This window comes from Brachyistius frenatus, unplaced genomic scaffold (assembly GCF_029030835.1).
Source record: "Brachyistius frenatus isolate BFR_SWC_R1_liver_20210118 unplaced genomic scaffold, ASM2903083v1 Contig_60, whole genome shotgun sequence".
Classification (NCBI taxonomy): domain Eukaryota; kingdom Metazoa; phylum Chordata; class Actinopteri; family Embiotocidae; genus Brachyistius; species Brachyistius frenatus.
This window is the reverse complement of record NW_027210659.1, coordinates 1250202-1271329: the sequence shown is the minus strand read 5'-3', so window position 1 is coordinate 1271329 and position 21128 is coordinate 1250202. Positions and strand designations below refer to the sequence as shown.

The following is a 21128-nucleotide window of genomic DNA, read 5'->3' as shown; positions in this document are numbered from 1 at the left end:
TCATTTGACATTCCCTGGTTTGCGTAGAAGTTGAAAAAGCTCTCTTGCTCTCTGTTTTCTGCTTCTCAGTTTCCGGAGATGAACGAGGTGAGTCGGGAGGAAGAGGACGCTGGTGGCAGCAGTTTCCTCCTCACCTTTGCCATTCAGAACGCTGGTCTGCTGACAGGCTTCTCCATCATGCTCCTCCTCACGACGTACTCTGGACAAATCCAGCTGGTCTAGGACCGGACCCCCCGCTGAACCAGCACCAGCTCTGACCTGTGCGCATGAAACATGGGGACATCAGCTGACGATGTTGGAAACTGAGTCCAAATGGAGGGACGGGATGCTTGAGCCCTTTTTTCCTTTATCTTCCTCCTGTTCTCAGTTGTCAGCACCCTGCAGTTTGGGAAATTTGGTTGTGCGGCAGGTACGCGCATTCCTTTAGTGAAAATAGTAGTTGCTCTTGTGCAGTTTCCAAATGCAGTACATTTGAGGTGGAAGGTGTGGCGGCCTTTTTTCCTCAACCTTCTTTCCTCACAGCTGTTCCCTGTAGAAGTCTATAAGCAACAGCCGAAGCAATCTACAAAGACGAGTTAATGAAGCGAGACTCCTTTGCTGAACATGAAGTGATGTGCAATACTCACCCAGTTACTCACACTGCTCTCTTTTTCCCTCAGTTGGAAGTCATTGTGGCTCAACCAATTCATTTCATACAGAGTATTTATATCTCTATTCTGTGAACAAGCACAATCAGGTAACCGCAGCTGTATTATTAACATCTTTTGAATCTTTATCCTTACGTTTCAGCTTCCCCTGCTTTCCATTCCATACCAAAAAACAAATCTTTAAGGACCTGACCTGGAATTGTTATCTCCAACAAACCAACTTCTATCTTTGTTTTTTTTTGTGTCTTGATTCTCTAATTTTTTTATACATTAAAAACAACAACAAAATACTTTTGAAGACCAAATATATGGGAGGACCATTGAAAATGGTGAAGGGCTACAAAGTGATGTTTGGAAGTGCATACTTTATTCTCCTCAGTATGGAAGACATCCTTAGCATGCTGTTAGAAATTCCTTAGGAATGCTGTGACAAAGCCTGGTTTGATTTTCATGGCTTGATCAGATGCAACAGTACCCAGCGTCCACAGCGGCATTTTTTTCTGTTGTTTGCCATCTGTGCCCTTCATTGATATAGTATTAATAGTTATAGTTTTTTATTGATTGTGCTCTTAAACTTGGAGCGCAAATCTGTGGTCTTCGCACATTTCATTGACAATTTTTTCCCAGAATTATCTATTCTTTTACAATCTAGTAGTTTTAAAAGAATACTGTAAAGCTGAATCATAAAAGCACGCACATGTCACCTACTTGTCTGTAACCTTATCCATATTAATCATCCATCATAAATGGAATGGTTAAAAGGGAGGTTTTGCTATCCACTGTTATCCAAGTGGGAATTGTTGAATTGTTGGCTTTTTCTCTATAATACTGGAAGGTTGCTCCTTTACTATGTTAAATGCCCCGAGATGACGAGACGATTCAATTGAATTAAATGAATAAGAACTGAAAAAAATTGGTTAATTACTCTATCTTGTTACTTGACACAAATTCAATTATCTATGACTTGCACTCCATCACCAAAAAGTATGTGGACACACCAGTTCCAGGCTTTTTATGTCCTTTTCTTGTTTAATTTACACAGTGTCTGTATTTAATTAGGAATAAATGCCCAGTGATTCTTGAAGAATCTATAAGTTCAGTTAGAAATGCCAGTTTGATTTTTTTTTTTTTTTTTTGCTGACTTCATTTATGTTGTGTTTCACCTAATTAACCATTAAACCATAATGCAAATATTGTAAGTAGCAGCCCTGGAGCCCGAGTTTACAGAAGGTCTTTTCCTGCTTCAATGTGAAAGTAAGAAATGCTTTTTCCAAGGTTTTTTTTGGTTTTTTTTTTGTGGACTTGATTAATTGTTGCTGAATGGGAGCAAATCTTTGCAGCCAAGGTGGTGCAAAGGCTGAAACGAGTGGAGTGGAGGCCTTTAAAGAGGCAGATATGGATGCTATGTTTGGGGTGTCCACCGACCTTTGGCACCTTGAATCTTGAGAGTTTATGGTATGAAAAATGGTTTATCATGTGAAATTGTTTTAAAAGCCTTCAGATGTTGCGGTTACTCATGTTTTTGTGATATGATTGAGTTTCACTTGAACAAACTCCCAATTGTAGAAATGTTAAGGAAGAAACAGTCATTTACACCTGAGGAAAATCCACTTTTGTGCTACAGTGTATAAATCAGTTTGGTAGGTCGCTGTTATTCCACTTTGATATATTACTGATGGATTGCACAGATTTTTCTCTGTTAAATATTTCTAATTCAACAGAGAACAATTCATCCATTACCAAAAGCTAAAATACATTTCCTTCGACTCAATATGAGTATAGATTAGACCTTTAGAATATTATCTATTAGGGATAGAAAGTGGAGCCCATAGTTGGCTTACAAGTAAAATAAATTCTGCTTTTCCTAAAAAAGAGAAGGTAAGCCATTAAAACCATAGTATTACTGCTCCTTATTATGTATGATGTATAAGATTATTCATTGTTGTTTAAGCCATAAAAGATTTATTTTATGCTTCACACACAAGATAAAGTATTCCATCTAGCTTTACACCACAAGCCATGAAAGCGGACGGAAATCCTAATGTTGTCATTTATGTTTGTTTTGGTACTTTAGTTAGAATTCATGGGATAGCTGACAGAATACATTCTAATCCTTCACGGCACAGCACATTTTAATGGAAATGTTCAAACTGAAGCCGGAGCATACGCACGCAGAGAGACAACATCAACGACTGACTCTCTAAACCGCAGTCAATAAATTCAGGAGCATACACGCAATAAAACAGATTTATTGGTGCAAAAAAAGGAGTGTTTCCTGTTTCAGTATGGAGCAATTGGCTGGAGATTTAAATCATTTCAGTGATTTCTCTTGACTTTCAGTGGTTCATTTTGAAAATGATTGAACCAATATAAATAATTGGGAATCCTCATTAACCCCCCTGTGTGTCTCATGAAAAATTGTTTTTATAAACACCTTTTTCAAAGAAAATGTTGAAGTGTCATCATTGACTGGTATTGTGTTGGTTTGGCATCTCAACGGTTTACTAGACCAGTTTAATGACTCTGATCAGATGGTTTTTTTTGCATACGAGATGAATCGCTGCTTCCATAGTCCTCTGTTAAAAGGACTAACAGAGGAGCAAATATATTATATGGAGGTCTTAAATGTAATTATTATACATGGAAAGTTTCCTTTTTTGTGTGTGCATAATACACAGATGTTAATATGTGGAAATATTCTTAATAGGCTATTAAACTTTCTGGAGAAGCAGATTTATGGATCTTCATTTGTGATAGATGCTGAATATATCAATTTCTTACAATGTAAAGTCACACAATCAAAAAATATGTGTTCTTAAGTTTTAATATCAATATATTTATAGAGTAATGATTAATAGAGAGACATGGCAATTTTTACTCCACCTCACACATTGTGTTTATTTCTGTTCTTGCCCTTTCCCCTCAGTTTGAAAATCGAGGATGAAAAATCCACTTACATATAAATCAATAAATCATATGATTAAATACATGAACATTTTGATAATTTTCCTATTGATTTACTTCTGTGTGTAGGTCCTCACCTCACTCAATGCCACTGCATTTAGTTGATATGAAAATTTGAAAGGAATTAATGTAGACAGAAGTAAACTGAGAAGAAATAAATAGATACAGAATGAAAGGAAGAAATGTAGAAGTACAATGTAAAAAAAAAAAAGCCTAAAAAAATTGATTTATTGAAGTTCAAGACATTATTTGTCACTTTCATTGACAAAATGTGTTATTTTTGGTTTTTTTTAATGTATGTACTTATTTGTTCATTTACCTATACTTAAGTCATTTATCCTTTTCCATATAAGGTTCTGTATTTCTGTGGGCATACATACATACATACATAGAAATACATAATTAGTCAGATAAAAAGTTGATTGGAAAATACATTAATTCAAATGTCCTTTTTTATTTTTTGCTCTGAGTCTTAGTCTAACTGAGTGGATCTAATTTGACCAAATATGAAAGAAAACACTTTTTTCTGACAGACAAAGCTTAAACTCGGGACTTCAGTTTCCCAGTTGCACAAATAACTTTTTTAATTAGACACTAGATCCTAAATCACCGAGTACATTTAACCAAATAATGTAGGTTGTATTTTTAAAATCCATTACCATTAATTGATAGCTTTATTTATTTACTTGACAATTTTAGGATTCTACATTTAAAATCATGACGGGCTGCGCACTACGATGCTTTGTTAATAGAATAAACCAACCAACCAAACAACAAACAAAAAAATAACAACCTATGTGACAGTGCGCTCTGGTGCCCACTAGGCGGCAATGAAGACATTAAAATGTCACCGTACTACACCATGTGGGACCCAAAAGAAAAACAAACCGTACGTCATTTCCTGCCCAACACAAGCGATTAGAAAACGATTGTAAACTGAAACGGTTGAAAGCTGTGACGACGCTGGTGGGATGGCTTGACTGCTCGTTACATAGATTAGAGGTGAGTAGATTTAGTCAGTGTGTTTCCTTCTGCGGGTTATTTTCGACGAGTCCCAGGCGGACTGTTGTAAAGTCGCCGGCTGCTCATCCACGTTGTGTTAACAGACACTAGCTTGTCCATTCTGTGACCTGCAGTTGAGTAGCTGATAGTTAGCAGGTTACCTGGTCACAACTTGGCCAATCAAGTACATCGTGCAGTCTTGGCAAGTTAAGAAAGCCAGTCTAAAAAAAAAAAGGTTACTGCATAACTTTGTTCTGCTGTTGGTATGACTGTTCCTAGCTAACGTTAACTTAGAAAACTAACTGATCAGTGGCTGTTTATAGGCGAATAAACCGCTGACGTTAGCCTGCTGAAACACTCGATCATTTAAACATCTGAAAGCTGTCATTTTGTAAGGAAAGAAGTTTCAAAATTCTACACATTGAGCTTCTCAAGTAGCATTATTGACTCTATCTGTATTTATTTCATAGGTTTTTGATGGCAAATAATCCAATATAATACTAATTTGAATAAACGCAGCTGTAGCTCTCCATCTTTCTTCAGATATGTTTACAATATCTTCACTGTCAGCAGGAAGGGACTTGAAATGATTTGCCTACTGATGTGGAAAAATTGGACTGCAATGTGGGTTAAAGTCACTGATGTTGGTAAAAAGATAAATCACAGTGATGCTGATATTCTAAGTCCTCAATGAATAGTTTGTCTCCCACTATTCAACATCAAGTAAAGCATGTTTGTTTATAGAACACATTTAAAATCCACAAATGGAAAGATTAGAATTACAATCAACTGAAATCACGTACATATTATACAGATGTAACCAAATCAATGAAAGGTTTTGAATAAATAGTTTTTGTTAAAATCATTAAAAAAACAAAAAAAAACAAATACATGCTCATTAAGAATTTGATGCCAGCAACACTTTTCAAAAATGTTGGGCCAGGGACATGTTTACCACTGGTTTGCATCATGTCTTCTTTTAACAACACTGTACATGTCTGGGAACTGAGGAGACCAGCTGGTGGAGTTTTGAGAGTGTAATGTCTAGAATAGGATTTTCAGCTTCTCAACAGTCCTTTGTTGTATTTTTTGTTTCATGATGCGTCAAATATTTTCAATTGGTGACCGGTCTGGGCTGCGTGCAGGCCAGTTTAGCACCTGGACTCTTCTACTACTGACTCATGCTGTTGAAATATGTGCACAATGCAGTTTGGCATTATTTTGCTGAGATAAGCAAGGCATTCCCTGAAGGAGACTTTGTGTGGAAGGACACATGTTGCTCCAAACATGTATTGTTCAGCATTAAGATATGCAAGAGACCCATGCCATGTGCACTAATGGACCCCCATACCATCATGGATGCTGGCTTTTGAGCTATGTGCTGGGTGGTCCCTCTCCTCTTTAACCAGAAAATGGTAAATGGTCTGTACTTGTATAGTGCTTTATCACCTTTTGGTCTCAAGGTGCTTTAACATGGTTTTCCATTCACACACTAACGAGACAGATCACCATGCAGGGTGCTGCCATCAGGAGAACATTCACACACTGATGGTACACCATCAGGAGAAACTTAGGGTTCAGTGTCTTGCTCAGGGATGCTTGGGCATGTGGACAGGAGGAGCTGGGGATTGAACCATCAACCTTCTGATTAGTATGCAACCCACTCTACCATCTGAGCCACAGCCTCCCCAAAAAATTGGTTTAAATCTTTGTAAACAAGAAGGCTGTGTACAAATTTGTTTTGTCATGCTGTCATGCTGGCCAGATGAATGTAAAAAGACCTTTTAACAAGCTTAACTGATTAAGTTTCATCCTCGAGCAATATTTTGACTATGCTAAGTCTTTTTTTTTTCTACAGTCCTTAGGAATATATATATATATATATATATATAGAGAGAGAGAGAGAGAGAGAGAGAGAGAGAGAGAGAGAGAGAGAGAGAGAGAGACAGACAGACAGACAGACAGACAGACAGACAGACAGACAGACAGACAGACAGATAGATAGATAGATAGATAGATAGATAGATAGATAGATAGATAGACAGATAGATATTTACTTTATTAATCCCCAAGGGGACATTTTTTCGCTACAGCAGCATTTATAGATACAGGAAAGAAATAAAATAACAGTAAAAAATATTAAATATAAAAATGCACAGTATATACAATAGAATAAAATAAAATAGAATAATTAAATTAAAACTAACTAAACAATAGTGCAAAGTTTTTATTTGTTTTATATTTAAACAACCAAGAAAAACAACCAACAGACAATGGTGTTATTGTTGTGTGATGGATTTTGCCAGAGGTGAGTTATTGTACAGTCTTATTGCAGTGGGCAGGAATGATCTCCTGTATCTGTCCTTGTGACAGCGGAGCTGGAGGAGTCTTTTAGAGAAAGTGCTCCGCTGTCCCTGCAGCAGGTGGTTGAGAGGGTGGACAGGATTATCCAATATGGATAATAGTTTGTTCAGCGTCCTCCTCTCCACCTCCTTTTCCAGGCTGTCCAGTTTGTAGCCGATGATGGAGCCGGCCTTCTTAACCAGTTTGTTAAGTCTGTTGGTGTCACCGGCTCCAATACTGCTCCCCCAGCAGGTCACAATTCACTGGCCACAACAGACTGGTAGAACATCTCCAGCATCATGCTGCACACATTGAAGGATCAGAGTTTCCTCAAGAAAAAGAGTCGACTCATCCCCTTCTTGTAGACAGCGTTGATGTTGGTCTTCCAGTTCAGTTTGTTGTCATGGAGACACCAGGTACTTGTACTCCTCCACCATGTCCACCTCCTCTCCCAGAACTCTCAGCGGTTGTGGAGCCGTCGTCTTCCTCCTGAAGTCGACCACCATCTCTCTGGTCTTGGCCACGTTCCGGAGCAGGTGATTTCTTCCCGCCCACTCCACAAAGTCCTCCACTACTGCCCTGTACTCATCCTCCCGTCCATCCCTTATACATCCTACCACTGCAGAGTCATCAGAGAACTTCTGCAGATGTCTTGACTCTGAGTTGTTCTGGAAGTCAGTGGTGTATAAGGTGAACAGGAAGGGAGACAGAACAGTTCCCTGAGGAACTCCAGTACCACTGACCACCGTATCAGACAGCACACTGCCCAGACGGACAAACTGTGGTCTGCCTGTCAGGTAGTCAGTGATCCAGGAGACGGTGGACGCGTCCACCCCCACCACCCGCAGCTTCTCACTCAGCAGCAGTGGTTGGATGGTGTTAAATGCACTGGAGAAATCAAAGAGAGGGGGGAGGTGTAAGGTGTGGAGGAGACAGATGAGGGCGGTGAACTAAACCTGTTGAAGAAACAGTTTAGCTCCTTGGCCCTCTCCAGGTTCCCCCTGATTGTTCCTCTCCAGGTTCCCCCTGATTGTTCCTCTCCAGGTTCCCCCTGATTGTTCCTCTCCAGGTTCCCCCTGGTTGTTCCTCTCCAGGTTCCCCCTGATTGTCTCTCTCTCCCTAGTTGTCTCTCTCTCCCTTGAACCCAGTAATCTCCTTCATACCGGTCCACACCTCCCTCACGTTGTTCTGCTGGAGTTTGGCCTCCAGCTTCCTCCTGTAGGAGTCCTTGACCTCCCTCATCTTCTCCTTCAGGTGGCGCTGCACTCTCCTGAGCTCCTCCCTGTCCCCAGACCTGAAGGCTGCTTTCTTCTGATTAAGAAGCACCTTCAGGTCACTGGTGATCCACGGCTTGTTGTTGGCAATAGATACTGAATTGACAATAAATCAGTCAGTAACATTTACTTATAATAAAGTGTATAAAATCAAATCAAATCAAAATAATCTGTTCCTAAAATGTGAAGTGATAAAAAGGGGTGGATGCTTTAATAGGAATATCTGACTTGGACAATAATAATAAAACAGCCTTTATAGTTCTGGTCATTCTCATTTTAAACATAAAATTACTCAACCAGTAATACAATCTGGATAACAAGTTATCTTACAAAAATTTTATTAATTAATTGAAGTAAAAAAAAAACTTTAAACAAGTGAAAGGCTTTAACATAAGGAGATATATCTTGTCAGACAAAAAAAACAAGCATATAATACCTTGCTTTAAGATTTTTCATCTTACTTTGATTTCACCATTTGCAGTGCAAAATGGGGTGTTTAGCTGGGTTTAGATATGCTGACTGTGATGATCATATCTCTCACAGAATTTTTTTGGTACTCACCAAACTGTCCAGTTGTCCTTTTCAGGGCCGGGCAGTATATTATATATTGAAATGGTGATAGGACACTAGATAGCCTTTCAGATTTTAGATAGCGTAATTTTGTGATATGCCATAAAAGTGTTGTTTTTGCCTGATTTTTAAAGACCGCATTCCAAGTGATGTTCTTTTCTGAACTCCCCACACTGCTGTAGCTGTTTTCTTATTTGCCTTTAACGGCTTAATTGTTATATCCACATTACTGACGATGACTTAGCAAAAATAATTTTGTAAATATTTTGTGAAAGCATCAGTATTGCCGCAAAATTGATGAGGTTTTTGGTCAAATGCGTGAGTATATAATAATAATAATAATAATAAAGCACAAAAAACAGAACTCAACAACAAAATACATACAGAACACTACAACATATAAGCAATGTGCAAAAATACCAACGCTGATACAGTAAAACAATAAGCAGAAACCAGCAGATCTTTCCGGGACTATATTACTGATTGGCTTATTAAAAAGTTTGACTTCAAAATGATACTAATGCATTTAGAACTCTGGAGATAAAGACTTTCACATGTTGATCCTCAAACTGAAAAGATCAGGATTTATGTAAAATGTGCCTTACAATTACCGAGTGGCATAATCCTCCAACCAAAATACACTTAAAAAAGGAAAAATACAAATAGAACCCACATTTATTTCTTAAATTTTATACTGTTGTTATGATTCATCAGAACAAAAAGCTACAAAGGGGGAATAGCCATGGCCTGTGCTCGAGTGCCACTGGATGAGCAGCAAGTGACCGAGCCTGGCCCGTTGGGAGCGGAGCACACACTGCCTGCACTGGTGAGTCTGTTCTCACGATTGCTGTTATACAAAATAGTTCACTCCTACAACAGTTTGCGGTGCTCCAGGAATAACCTGACTTGTCTCTCACCAGTTTATTAGAATCCAACCCCGTGCTTTTTTTTTTTTTAATTCTTCATCAGCATCCGGACAGGATGGAGGAGCGCTGCTTCGTGCCTTACAAGCCTCCTCCAGCAGAGGGCTCTCCTGCTGACGTGGAGGAGTTTTTGGAACATGCCAAATTCATCACAGAGGACCTGGAGTGGCTGCTTGCACTGCCCCACGACAAGTTCTGGTGTCAGGTACGAGCGTTTTGCTGAGCCACATTTCCTTTTCTCATTCAGCCACAGTTGTTTACATGTGCAGGGCAGGTCAAACAAAAACACAAAATTCAGTGTTGAATTCTCTCTCCTTCCCTTCCCTACTGCTGCCTGCGTTTTCCACTAGGTGGTGTTTGATGGGTCCCTGCAGAGGTGCCTAGACTCATACCTGCACCATGCTCCTCGTGGCCTCGAAATCATCGTCCTACCTTTCTCACATACGGTAGCTGACGTGCAGCGCGCTGTCCACAGGGTGGTCTTTTTGACCTTCCTCAGGATGGCCACGCATAAAGAATCCAAGGTAGAAGCCAGACCCTAATGTGATCTCTATAAAAGGGAATGATAAGCAAATTTATCAGTTAAAAGTTGTATTAATAAATGAATGTGACATCAAATATACAGTATGCTATCACTGCTTAGTAAGAAACTTTGTTTTTCGCCAACTTCCTTTCAGGAAAACTTCCTTACCCCAGCTGTGTTTGGAGAAATTATCTATGACAACTTTCTGTTTGACATTCCTAAAATTTTGGACCTGTGTGTGCTCTTTGGAAAGGGCAACAGCCAGCTGCTACATAAAATGATTGGTGAGCTCCTTATAAAGACTGTCATCAGTTCATCAGTAAATTGTGTCAGTTATGAAAAGCAAACCAAGTGAAAATAAAAAGTGGAAGAATTGAATTGTTTTATTTCTGTTGTGCCCTTTGTTTGTTACACATCGGTTCACTTTATCATATTAATGTATTTTCAGAGAACATCTTTACCCAGCAGCCATCCTACTACAGTGACCTGGATGAGACGGTGCCCACTGTGTTGCAGGTAAGATCTGATTTTAAAAACACAGCCATCTATTTCCATGGAACAAGAGTAAAGGGGGGACAGCCAGCATCTGCAGATGCAACTGTTCACATACAATGGCTTTTTGGAAGTGTTTCTTAGCCCTGACTATGATTTCCTCAACAGAATCATTATTGTTTTTTTGGCGTCGGCATTTGTCTACAGAGATTTCTCCAGATTCTCTGACTCGTCCCATGATTTTGTGTATCCTAAATGATGAAATCCCCCAAATTCTTTGCAATTTAACATTGAGGAACATTATTCTTAGGTGTTGCACTATTTTCCCACAAAGTCTTTCACAAAATGTTGAACCTCTCCCCATCTTTACTGCTGAGAGTCTCTGCCTCTCTGGAATGTTTTATTTTTTTTATATACCCAATAAATTTCCTGACCTGTTGGCAATTACCCTAATTAGTTGTGACATGTTCCACCAGGTGTTTTTTTTTGTATTTTGTTTATCGTTACACAACTTTCCCAGTCTTTTCTTGACCCCGTCCGAATTTTTTTGTGTTCTAGCACTGTGGGGGAAGGGTGCCACATGATCGTATCTTCGAACTGCACTTTACATTTAAGGATTTAATTTTTTTTTACAAGTCAGCTGTGGTTGAACAAACTTATGCAAACAAGTAGGAGAGAAGTCACCGATGGTGCAAGGACCACAAACTAAAAGGAAGCAATGTAGAAATTTGCAAAACCGGTTTCACATGTACAAAAGGATCCACAAATGCGTACACATATCTTCACTTGTGTTTTTGTGTATTTAACATATTTTACATTTGTAAAACTTGTTTCAATTTAATTTGAAATTGAAATAGATGTTCAGAGTAAGCAGTGCGTTTTTGCGAAATTTCATTGTGTTTCTGTTGATTTAACATTACACAAAAACAAATTAAAAATGGACAGGGAGATGTTTGTGGAACTTGGTACACATTACTCACAAACACATGATTTGGACAACAATCTGCAAACAAATAGGAGGAAAGTCCCAAATGTCATGTTGCCCACAAACTGAAAAGAAGCGATCTACAAATGTGTAAAACCTTGAGTCACCTGTACGAATGGATCCATAAATGTGCAATTGTTTAAATAGTAAGTTATGTGTATTCACTTTACACAACACATAAAATAATACATGTTTGTAGATTGTAAAATAATGTGGATCGAGGTACACATCCATTGATTTGTGGGTTACATCTATTAAGGTCCAATAAAAACTTCTATAGCGTCCTACGGAAAGTTTGTATTTGTAATTCAGACTTTTTGTATATATATAAAAAAAAAAATCAGGTTTTCCAAAAGTAAAATCACACATAAATATCATAATGATTACATCAAATGTTTCTGTCAGATTATAATTTTGTCATTCTAATCCAATGTCTCTTTATTCTCCACCAACCTCAGGTGTTTGACAACATCCTACACAAGTGTGGTCTTCAGTGTGAAGAGGCCGCTGCCATCGAGCCAATGAAGCTGAATGCACATAAACAACCCACTGCCGTGACCATGAGCCAGCAGGTCAGCCACACATATACAGTAAATCTCCTGTCATTAACGGCTGGTGCTTCTAATACGTAAAATGATCTCGAACAAATGTGTTTGTCTTGAATATGCACATCATGAATACGTCTGCAAAAGAAAATGGAAGTTCAACTCTCGTAGAAGTTCAAATGGATTGGCGTGTTTCATCAATTTCTATCTTTATAGGGTCAAATATACAACATTGAAATGTGAATATTCTGACTTTTAAATTGGTCATCTCTTTATTTACTTGCAGTCCAAGGGTAATAAACATACTGTAAGCTAATGGCATAAGTCTTTGCTTCGAACAGCATCAAGACCAGACTCAATAAAAGATATTTTGTTTTCCCATTTTCACATAAAAAGTCAAATAACAAAAAGGTCCCCAAAACATCAGGATAGTTTTGTAAGAGGTTATTTTGGCTTTGTCACAACAAAATATGGAGAGATGACTAACTGCTCCACTCTGGTGTTAATATAGATGCTTAGTGGTTTAGCGAGTTATGTTGAGGCAATTCAATGAAATATCCACATGTAATTTACCTGAACTTCCTGTGCATTTTGTGGGAAGGTGATATTATAGGCTGTCTTTCAACTTCGTCAACACATTCACACAGTCTGCTAATTTTTTTCAGTGTGGATTATGTGTTTAAATTCATTATGTTTTTTGAAACTGAAGTTTGCTTCTCATTTTTCAAATATGTGGTTCTGCTGTCAGAACACCTGTCCATGTTTGTGATTGGTCAATTGCTGCAAACCCCTCCTACTTTATGTGAACGCGCTCAGAGACGAAAGCAGAAAAAGCCTGAGTTAACAGAGAAACCTGATAACCACCGTTGTTGTACCGATAATCTCTTGACGGCAAGTTTCCGCTTTGTTGAGCCAGCTCAGGCAAAGAAAGCCTGGGTATGTTGAACTTGCTTCGTAGTTCACTCCTCTGGTGTGTTTGCAAGAATATTTACTCGCACCGCCAGAAAGACTGAGTAAATCAAGCAGCCATTGCTTAATGTCACATTTTCAAATGGTAGTATGACTCAATGGTTTCTCTGTGCCGTTGTTTCAGTTTTCACAGAAAGTGACAATGCACTTAGGCAAAACGCCTATTATCAATGACAATACTTGAAGCTGCATTGTCACATATATATATATATATATATTTAATTTGTATTTTTTTGGTCCTAGGAGCTTGTAGATATTATTTTGTACCTGTGTGACTCAACCACCACCATCCATGCCTTCCTGGACATCTTCCCCGCAGCCTGCTCCAGCTTCCAGTCCCACAGCTTCCTCAGCAGGTATGCAGACGGGAAAAAAATCTCAACTGGCATCGGCACCTTTCGACGCTCACAGTCAGCAGTGTATGCAAAAAAACGTGACGTAACAAGTGTGTTTTCTCCGCTGACAGGCTGACCTCGTTTTATGAGACTGCTGTGCCTGACCTCGAGAAGGCAGTAAGGAAGAGAAACTTTGATGATAAAGAGTGAGTATTTATTATCGGATTTAATACCGGAAAAAGATGCGATTCAAACACAGCAGCTGAATGAATGACCGATAATGCAACAAAGCCCCAAACCCCTCTTCTAGTCTTCACGAGGACTTGTGGAAGAGGTTGTCTCATTCCTGTCGAAAGATGGTGGAGTCGGCTCACTTACTGATGCACCACACCTGCCTACAACCAATCTTGGAGGGGTGAGGCGCTCTAACTTTCATACATGCAGCTTCGCAGGATTAGTATAACACGCACGTTAATTCTAATCATTTCTGTTGTCTTGCAGGAGAGAAAACATGCAAACATTTGCAGAGGAACTACTACAATATTTCACAACTTTTTTAACTGAGAAAAGGTGAGATCAGCAGTCCAGATCTGTGAGACCAGGGGGAGGGAGCTCTCTGAGGTACTTTGAGGGTTTGTCAGTTATTCACCGTTACATCTAAGAAGTTTATTGGATGTTTATTGTTTATTGGATGTTTTTAAGGATATACATATACATAAAATGAATAAAGAATACTTCTCTAATCAGTTTTATCTTTGCTTTATTTGCATGGTCAGGTGAGTGCAAGCAGTTAGCCATCTGTTGAAGTACATTTTTTATATATATATATATTTTTTTTTAGATTGAATATCTTACAGGTTTTGTCTGCAGCTATGCAGTTGGGTTTCCTTTTTTGCTTCACTGGAACTTAGTGACTGCACTAGTTGATAAAGAATATAAGCATGCTTTAATTCCTACCCACTCTGAATGCTCCTAAACTGAAGAATGATATGAGACAAATGTCAACCTCAGAAAGGTGTCCGGTGCACAGGCTTTAATTTATGTTTGACCGTTTGCTCCTTCTTTCAGGTTCTTATCAGACTACGACGAGCAGTTCCCCATCGCAGACGACATCAGCCTCCTACAACAGGCCCTCCCTGTCATGTATCCTTATCAGCTTTGCACCTAAAATATCTTCATATTGTTAAAAGATCACCGGAAATGAGAGATTAGTATATGCACATTTCTACCTTACCTTCGATTTAAAAATTTGTTATTTATCAATACCGGTATATTTGCAATAAATTCAGCGTTGCATCAACAAAAGGAGTCCAGAGCTGCAACGGTTAGTCTAAAATAAAAAAAAAACTAATTTAATCGATTTATCATTTCTAAAATGTAAGAATTCCTCCTGTTTTTTAGTCTTACATTATGATGTATTGAATATTTTTGTGTGTTGGACTATTGGTCCGGTCAGAGCACTGACACTGTAAACTTCACTGGGAATTTATTTATAAATAATAAATACAAAAAAACATTAATGGTAAAATTTCAGATTTTACCCTATACATCTTTTTTTTGTTTTGCAAAATGTTCTTAGAAAAGGTTTTCCTATCGTAATATATGGGACAACATATATGCCGATACCAATATATATTTAATAGGCAATATCGAAAGTTAAAATGGCCAGTTGATATATTGATCAGGCTCTAGTATATATTGTAAACTTTGGCGAACCACAGTTTTGCCAAGGCTGCCAACAGTAACAACTGGGAGTCAGACGAACACATTTTCATTACCCACTTATGCCAGAGGAGGAGTACAGTCATTGAATATTTTTTTTATATTAATAAAACAGATGAAAATGGCAATATCCAAAATAATGGGACTCTTCACTGAATATTTTGTTGCCAGACTGAGCCTAAAGCACCTGTCAGCAGGTGGTTTTGTCCCACTCTTCCTGAGCAAACGGCTCCAACTGTCTCAGGTTGGAAATAGATTGCTTTCTTTAGACTGAATATTTCACCTCTTTACATCGATGTGTCAGATAAAACAGATGAAATATCTTGTTCTTGGCCATTAGTGGGTGCTTCTAGCCGTGTGTTTTGGGTCATTATCCTGTTGGAGTACCAACGACCTATGACAGAGCTGTCTTGACACTGGGCAGCACGTTTCACTCCAGAATACCTTGTTATTGTTTAGATTTAATTTTTTCCGGTTGGTAATAGCGTTCATTTCTTGGAAATCATCGTCTTTTTAAAAAATTTTTTTTATCTGATGTAACTTCTGAAGGCATTCAGGTATACGTGAGAAAATTGCTTTTGATTTCAGTCAGAACAAAGCATTTTTTTTCAATGAGCTTTTAAGGGTACTAGCAAATTCATCTACAACTCTATATGCTCAGTGAGCACAGTCCAGGTGCAGGGCACATATGGTAATATAGAGAGAAAGGCCAGACAGAATCAAATAGGTATGAATGGCAATGTCTGTGTATTTTTGCAGAATACCAAGTCAAGGAAGGAAATAATTCCCACCGAGTCTTTATTCAAGTCTGCAATAAAATATTATTATATTCCATGCACTCCTGACAATAACTCTAAACATATATCAAGGTTCATAAAAAAAAAAAAAAGAGAGAGAGAGAAAAATAAACACTGCAAAACTGCCAGAATCTTTAAAAAAAAAATGGCATGATACAAATTTGTTGTCATACCCACAACTAGTTTCTTCCGTAACTGCCCGCTTCCCACAGCGATGAGACCAGGACGTCCTACTTACTCCAGGGGGTGGAAAGTGCCTGGGACAGTGTGGGCCGACGGAAACCACCCAGCCAGATTAGGAATGAAGCCCCCTCGTCGGTGTCGGCCGTTCAGGGAGCAGCAGGCGGTGGTGTTGCCTCCGCAGCTGGCTATGAACCTGAGGAGGTCCGAGAGCCGGGAAGAGACGGAGAGAGCCTGAGTGGAGCAGAGGCCATGGTGGATGTTCCTCGAAAAGGAAACAATGTGAGCTCTGTGATTATTCCATCTAATTTGATAAGTGCTGCTCAGTGTTCTGTATTGACAGTGTCATATTTTTGTTTGTTTAACGAGATATTTTTGATGTAGGGCTTCAACTAAGAATTTTTTTCATTTAGTCATCTGATGCAAATTTCCCTTTTTGTTCTGTCTATCAAATGTCAGAAAATGAAAAGGAATTTTAAAAATGTTCAATATTATTCCTCTTTAAAATGTATTTGTTTTGTTCACAGTCCTTTACCATGTATGGCAAAGAAAAGCCTCAAATACTCCCATTTCAGAAACTAAAATGTTTACGATCTTGCTTTTTTACATTACTATTATTCAATTATCAAAATAGTTGCTGATTCATTTTCAGTTATGAATCTGTTGTTTCAGTTTCACTGAAATGTTAATGATATGAATTAAAAAAGAGGGAAGCTGAAAAGAACAACCTGTATTTATATATCAATAGAAGATAAAGAATGCATGTAATCCTGGCGTTTCACCACATAGCAGTGCAGAATAAAAGGAAAAGTATGGATTTACAGAAGGGACAAATCAGTGGAAAAAAGAAATCCAATGCAGAGGTGACCCAACCCAACTCTGACACAGTATTTTTGGTGTTGCCGGTGTGCTTTCAGGGTGCAGTGCGTCCAGTGAGCGAAGCGGAGCTCGAGTCTCTCCTGTCGTGCATCGTGGATCTGCTCCCTGATTTGGGCGAGGGCTTCCTGCTGGCATGCCTGCAGGAGTACAACTACAACTCTGAGCTCGTTATCAATAACATCCTGGAAGACCGGTTAACCCCCAACCTGGACAAACTAGACAGAGCCATGCCAAGGTACACACACACACACACACACACACACACACACACACACACACACACACACACACACACACACACACACACACACACACACCACACACACACACACACACACACACACACACACACACACACACACACACACACACACTTGCATTAATGCATATAATGCTGATATTTATTTTTCTGCTTTGTGGATTGCGCTCCCGAGATTAAACGTATGGAATATGCCAGAGTGGGAAATCTTGGGAACAATGATAATGATTCATGATTAATGTGACGTCTTTTAATGATGATATTGTTTAATTGTTTACTATGTCATGTGGCAGCAGTGCAATGCATACAATTATGCAAGATACAGGCCAGGAGCTTCAGTAAATGTTCAACCAAACTACAGTATGGGGGAGGGGGGAAATAGTGATCTTGGTGACTTTGACCGAGGAGTGATTGTTGAGTGGCAGAGGTCGGCACGGGATTCCACTCCCGCCAGCCAAGAACACAAATCTGAAAAAAGTTCAAATACTAGACAGTTGACGACTGTAAAAAAATAATAATAATAATTTAAAAAAAAATAGCCTGGTCTGATGAATGTCCACTTCTGCTGCGACCCAACCCGCCTTGTGTCAACAGCTCCTAGTTGCTGATGGTATAATGGTGTGGTGGCTGTTTTCTTGGCTAACTTTAGTACCCCTTAATGCCAATCAATAATAGTTTGAATGTCACAGCTTCTGTGTTGTTGCTGACCATGGGCATCCCTTCGTAGGCCACAGTTAACCATCTTCTAATATCTCAATATGTCACAAAGTAAAAGCTGTCTCAAACTGAATTCAGTGTACTTCACCTTCACTGGACTCCCGCAATTTCCAGATTGGAATCCAGTCGAGCACCTTTGGAATTTGTTTTGACAGAAAATTGGCAGCATTAATGTGCAGCGGACAAATTCTGCAGAAATGACTGAATGCAATCCTGTCAATGTGAGAAGACAGAAAGTCAAAGAATCAAAGGTTTTCCAACAGCTTGTGGAATCTGTGACACCAAGGACTGAGGCTGTTTTTGAGACCGAAGGCGGCCCAGCACTCGTGTGTTGTTCCTAATAAAGTGCTGCTTATCTTTTGGGGAAATAGAGGCATGAATATGAGGCTATAGCTTCCTTAAAGCCTACTATAAACCTTTTTTTATTATTATTATCAAATAATCCCCCCAAAGTGTAAACGTATTGCAAAGTATATTGCTTACCAATCAATCAAAACCTTAATATATGACGTTTACAATTATGTAAACCAGAGAGCTGCAGCAAATCCTCAGATTTTAAAAGGTAGAAATGTGTACCTATGTGTTCTATATCATACATTTATGCAGTGGAAATGATGAGTTTTGTATCTGACCTCGCTCTGTTACTGTACTCGTAGGCCGGTGAAGGAAGAGCTTCCAGATGTTCTAAACAACAGATCCAATGTGTTTGATGATGACGAGTTCGACATCTTCCGCAGGGACCAGTTGGACATGTCCCGCATCTGGAAAGGCAGAAAGTAAAAAAAAAAAAATTCTTCGTATTGTTTTTTTCAATTCCCTGGTTATCGTGTCTGTTTTGCTGAATTGTGTTATTGTGTGTTTCTTGTTTTCCGGGTCTCTCTCGGAATAAATATTTGTAATTTAATCGAGACTGCCGGATTGAATACAGAAATTTTTTTAAAAAAAGGTACTAGTTACTTGCTGCCAATTTAATGATTGTGTAAACCACCAATATACTGGTGACATTTTACCTTGTTTTTCCTGTGCTTATAAAAACAGAGTGAGTTGTTCAGCGATTCTCTTCTATGTGTTGCCGCTCTTAAATACCTAAAACCATTTGACCGACCTTTACATGTATGTGAAGAAAGTGAGACTTATGGTGTCAAATATAAATCTTGCAGTCTTTTCTAAAACCCTGCAGGAGAGGCGAGAACGCTCGAGAGATGCTGAACGACAAGCAGCACATAGAGGAGCAGAGAGCTCGTTATCAGACATATGAAACGGTGGTGGACGAGGTCATCGTCGAACCGGGAGAATCCGCTGCCGGGTTCGACCTGGACGACTACGACGATGAGTACGACGACACCTACGACATGAACCAAGTGGGAGCTAACGACCTGGATGGAGACAGTTTACTGAACAGGAGGTACTTTTTTTGTGTGTTTGTATCATTGTTCATGATGAGATCCAGACACAGTGAAGCAACATTTTTTTTTAAAAAGTGCCTTATTTATGTGTTTTTCCTGCAGGCCATTCACAGTCCCACAGGTACTGAGAAAAGGAAACAAAGCAGAAGAGGAGGAGGAGGGTGAAGATGATGAAGAGGAGGATGTTTTACAGGTACTTTTAAATCATTTGGTTCAATCTTTTTTCGGTGTGATAACTTTTGAGTTTTTTTTTTTTTTTTTTTCCTATTCATGTCGATTGTGTGGAGGGATGTTGTGCTCAGCTCTTTTTTTTTTTTTTAAATTATTGTTATTGTGGTGTGTCTACCAAATCAAAAACCAAAAAACCTTAACAAATGTATTTGAGAACAAAATAAAAGCCTTCTTCAATGCACAGTGGATAGGACAGTGGTGGAAGAGGTGATAGAGCTGTTCCTTTATAGAGCTTTATAGAGCTCTGGTGGTCAGAATGAAATCATCCTCAACCACTGTGTTCGGCAAACACGTTAAAAGTAATGGATTGAAATGACGTTACCTCATTTCAAGGGATTTAAAACATTTGCGAAATGTATTTATAATGCAGATGGATTTCTTTAAGCAGTGCCTGATTAAGTTAATTCAACTTTTTGTTTTTTTCCAACACAAATGTGTTACTGTTTACACTCTTCATGTTCTGTTACTTGCTTTCATTTTGACTTTCCCACCTTGTGTTTTTCCATTTCATTTTAGAAGAATGTAAACAGGGACCAGTTTGTGCAGGACCCGGCACTGCTGCGCCAGAGGGCTGAAGCTAGAAGAGCTGCCACGCAACAGAGGAAAGGGTAAAGAATATTCTCCTCCTGTTTCTTCCTGAAAATAATGTATTTCAAAAATGTTCTCACCTTTTGTCTTGTCTGGATAGTTTTATGAATTGACAGTGTGGTCCAGATACAATTAAAAAAAAAAAAAAAAAAAATCCCTCTTGGATAAGTGTAGAATTTTTTTTCCTGAGACAGCTTTCAAATATATTTAAAGAGGTCTTAAAAACTCAAATGATACAACAAATCAATTAAATCCATTTGTAAATAAATAAATGAAAACAAAGTGAAGTGTTTGTAAATTCTTTCAGTTCATTATGCCACAAGTTTGTGACGTTAAAACTCCCGTGCATATTTTCCCTTTTAACTTGGCTAAAACCACGCCTCTCCCATCAGCTTCCGGCCGGAGCCGCCCGGTAATGTGGTGGGCCGACCCAAAGGCCAAGGACAGACCCTGGGGACATTCCTGGATCGACGCAAGAAGGAGGCCAACAAGAGCCGCGGAGCCAACCACAACCGCCGCAACATGGCCGACCGCAAGAGGAACAAAGGCATGATCCCCTCCTGACCTGTGTGACGGGCTGGTGCTTGAACTGAGCTGAGCTGAGCTGAGCTGAGCTGAGCGATGGTCAGAGAGCGAGAGAGAGAGAAGCTGGAAGGTGGACGAGGTGTGAGTGAGTGAGGGGGTGGGGATCTGGATTCTGCTTGATGGTTGTGACTTTCGATCACGTTCCAGCACTTAAAGTCGCTGTGAAAGCCACCGCAGGTTTTCAGTTATTTA

At 39.1% G+C, this 21128-nt stretch overlaps 2 protein-coding genes across 4 annotated transcripts in view; both read left to right on the top strand.

Annotated features, from left to right (window-relative positions):
- Positions 1–3381, top strand: part of slc39a14 (solute carrier family 39 member 14) — a 28773-nt gene extending 25392 nt beyond the window's left edge. For both annotated transcript variants that reach the window (XM_069705953.1, XM_069705952.1), the window contains exon 10: positions 70–3381. In XM_069705953.1, the coding sequence (XP_069562054.1) occupies positions 70–222 (153 nt within the window). In that variant the 3' untranslated portion in view covers positions 223–3381. The remainder of the gene's footprint in view (positions 1–69) is intronic.
- Positions 3382–4514: 1133 nt separating this feature from the next.
- Positions 4515–20960, top strand: ascc2 (activating signal cointegrator 1 complex subunit 2). Of its 2 annotated transcripts, none has more exons than XM_069705957.1 (19): positions 4515–4613; positions 9515–9626; positions 9770–9928; positions 10074–10247; positions 10401–10530; positions 10695–10762; positions 12182–12295; positions 13481–13593; positions 13704–13778; positions 13883–13987; positions 14074–14142; positions 14641–14715; positions 16304–16553; positions 17189–17385; positions 18783–18902; positions 19307–19531; positions 19635–19725; positions 20283–20371; positions 20744–20960. In XM_069705957.1, exons 2-19 carry the CDS (start codon positions 9543–9545, stop codon positions 20913–20915), a joined length of 2310 nt encoding a protein of 769 aa, XP_069562058.1. In that variant the 5' UTR covers positions 4515–4613; positions 9515–9542; the 3' UTR covers positions 20916–20960. The 2 variants fall into 2 exon arrangements, with proteins under 2 accessions (XP_069562058.1, XP_069562057.1); XM_069705956.1 differs by having other exon boundaries at positions 20280–20371.
- Positions 20961–21128: the final 168 nt, after the last annotated feature.

Coding starts and splice junctions, on each gene's coding strand:
- ascc2 (XM_069705956.1), top strand. CDS start 9,543: ATGGCCTGTGCTCGAGTGCCACTGGATGAGCAGCAAGTGACCGAGCCT. Junction 10,531..10,694: donor GCTGCTACATAAAATGATTG/GTGAGCTCCTTA, acceptor ATGTATTTTCAG/AGAACATCTTTACCCAGCAG. Junction 19,726..20,279: donor AAGAGGAGGATGTTTTACAG/GTACTTTTAAAT, acceptor ATTTCATTTTAG/AAGAATGTAAACAGGGACCA.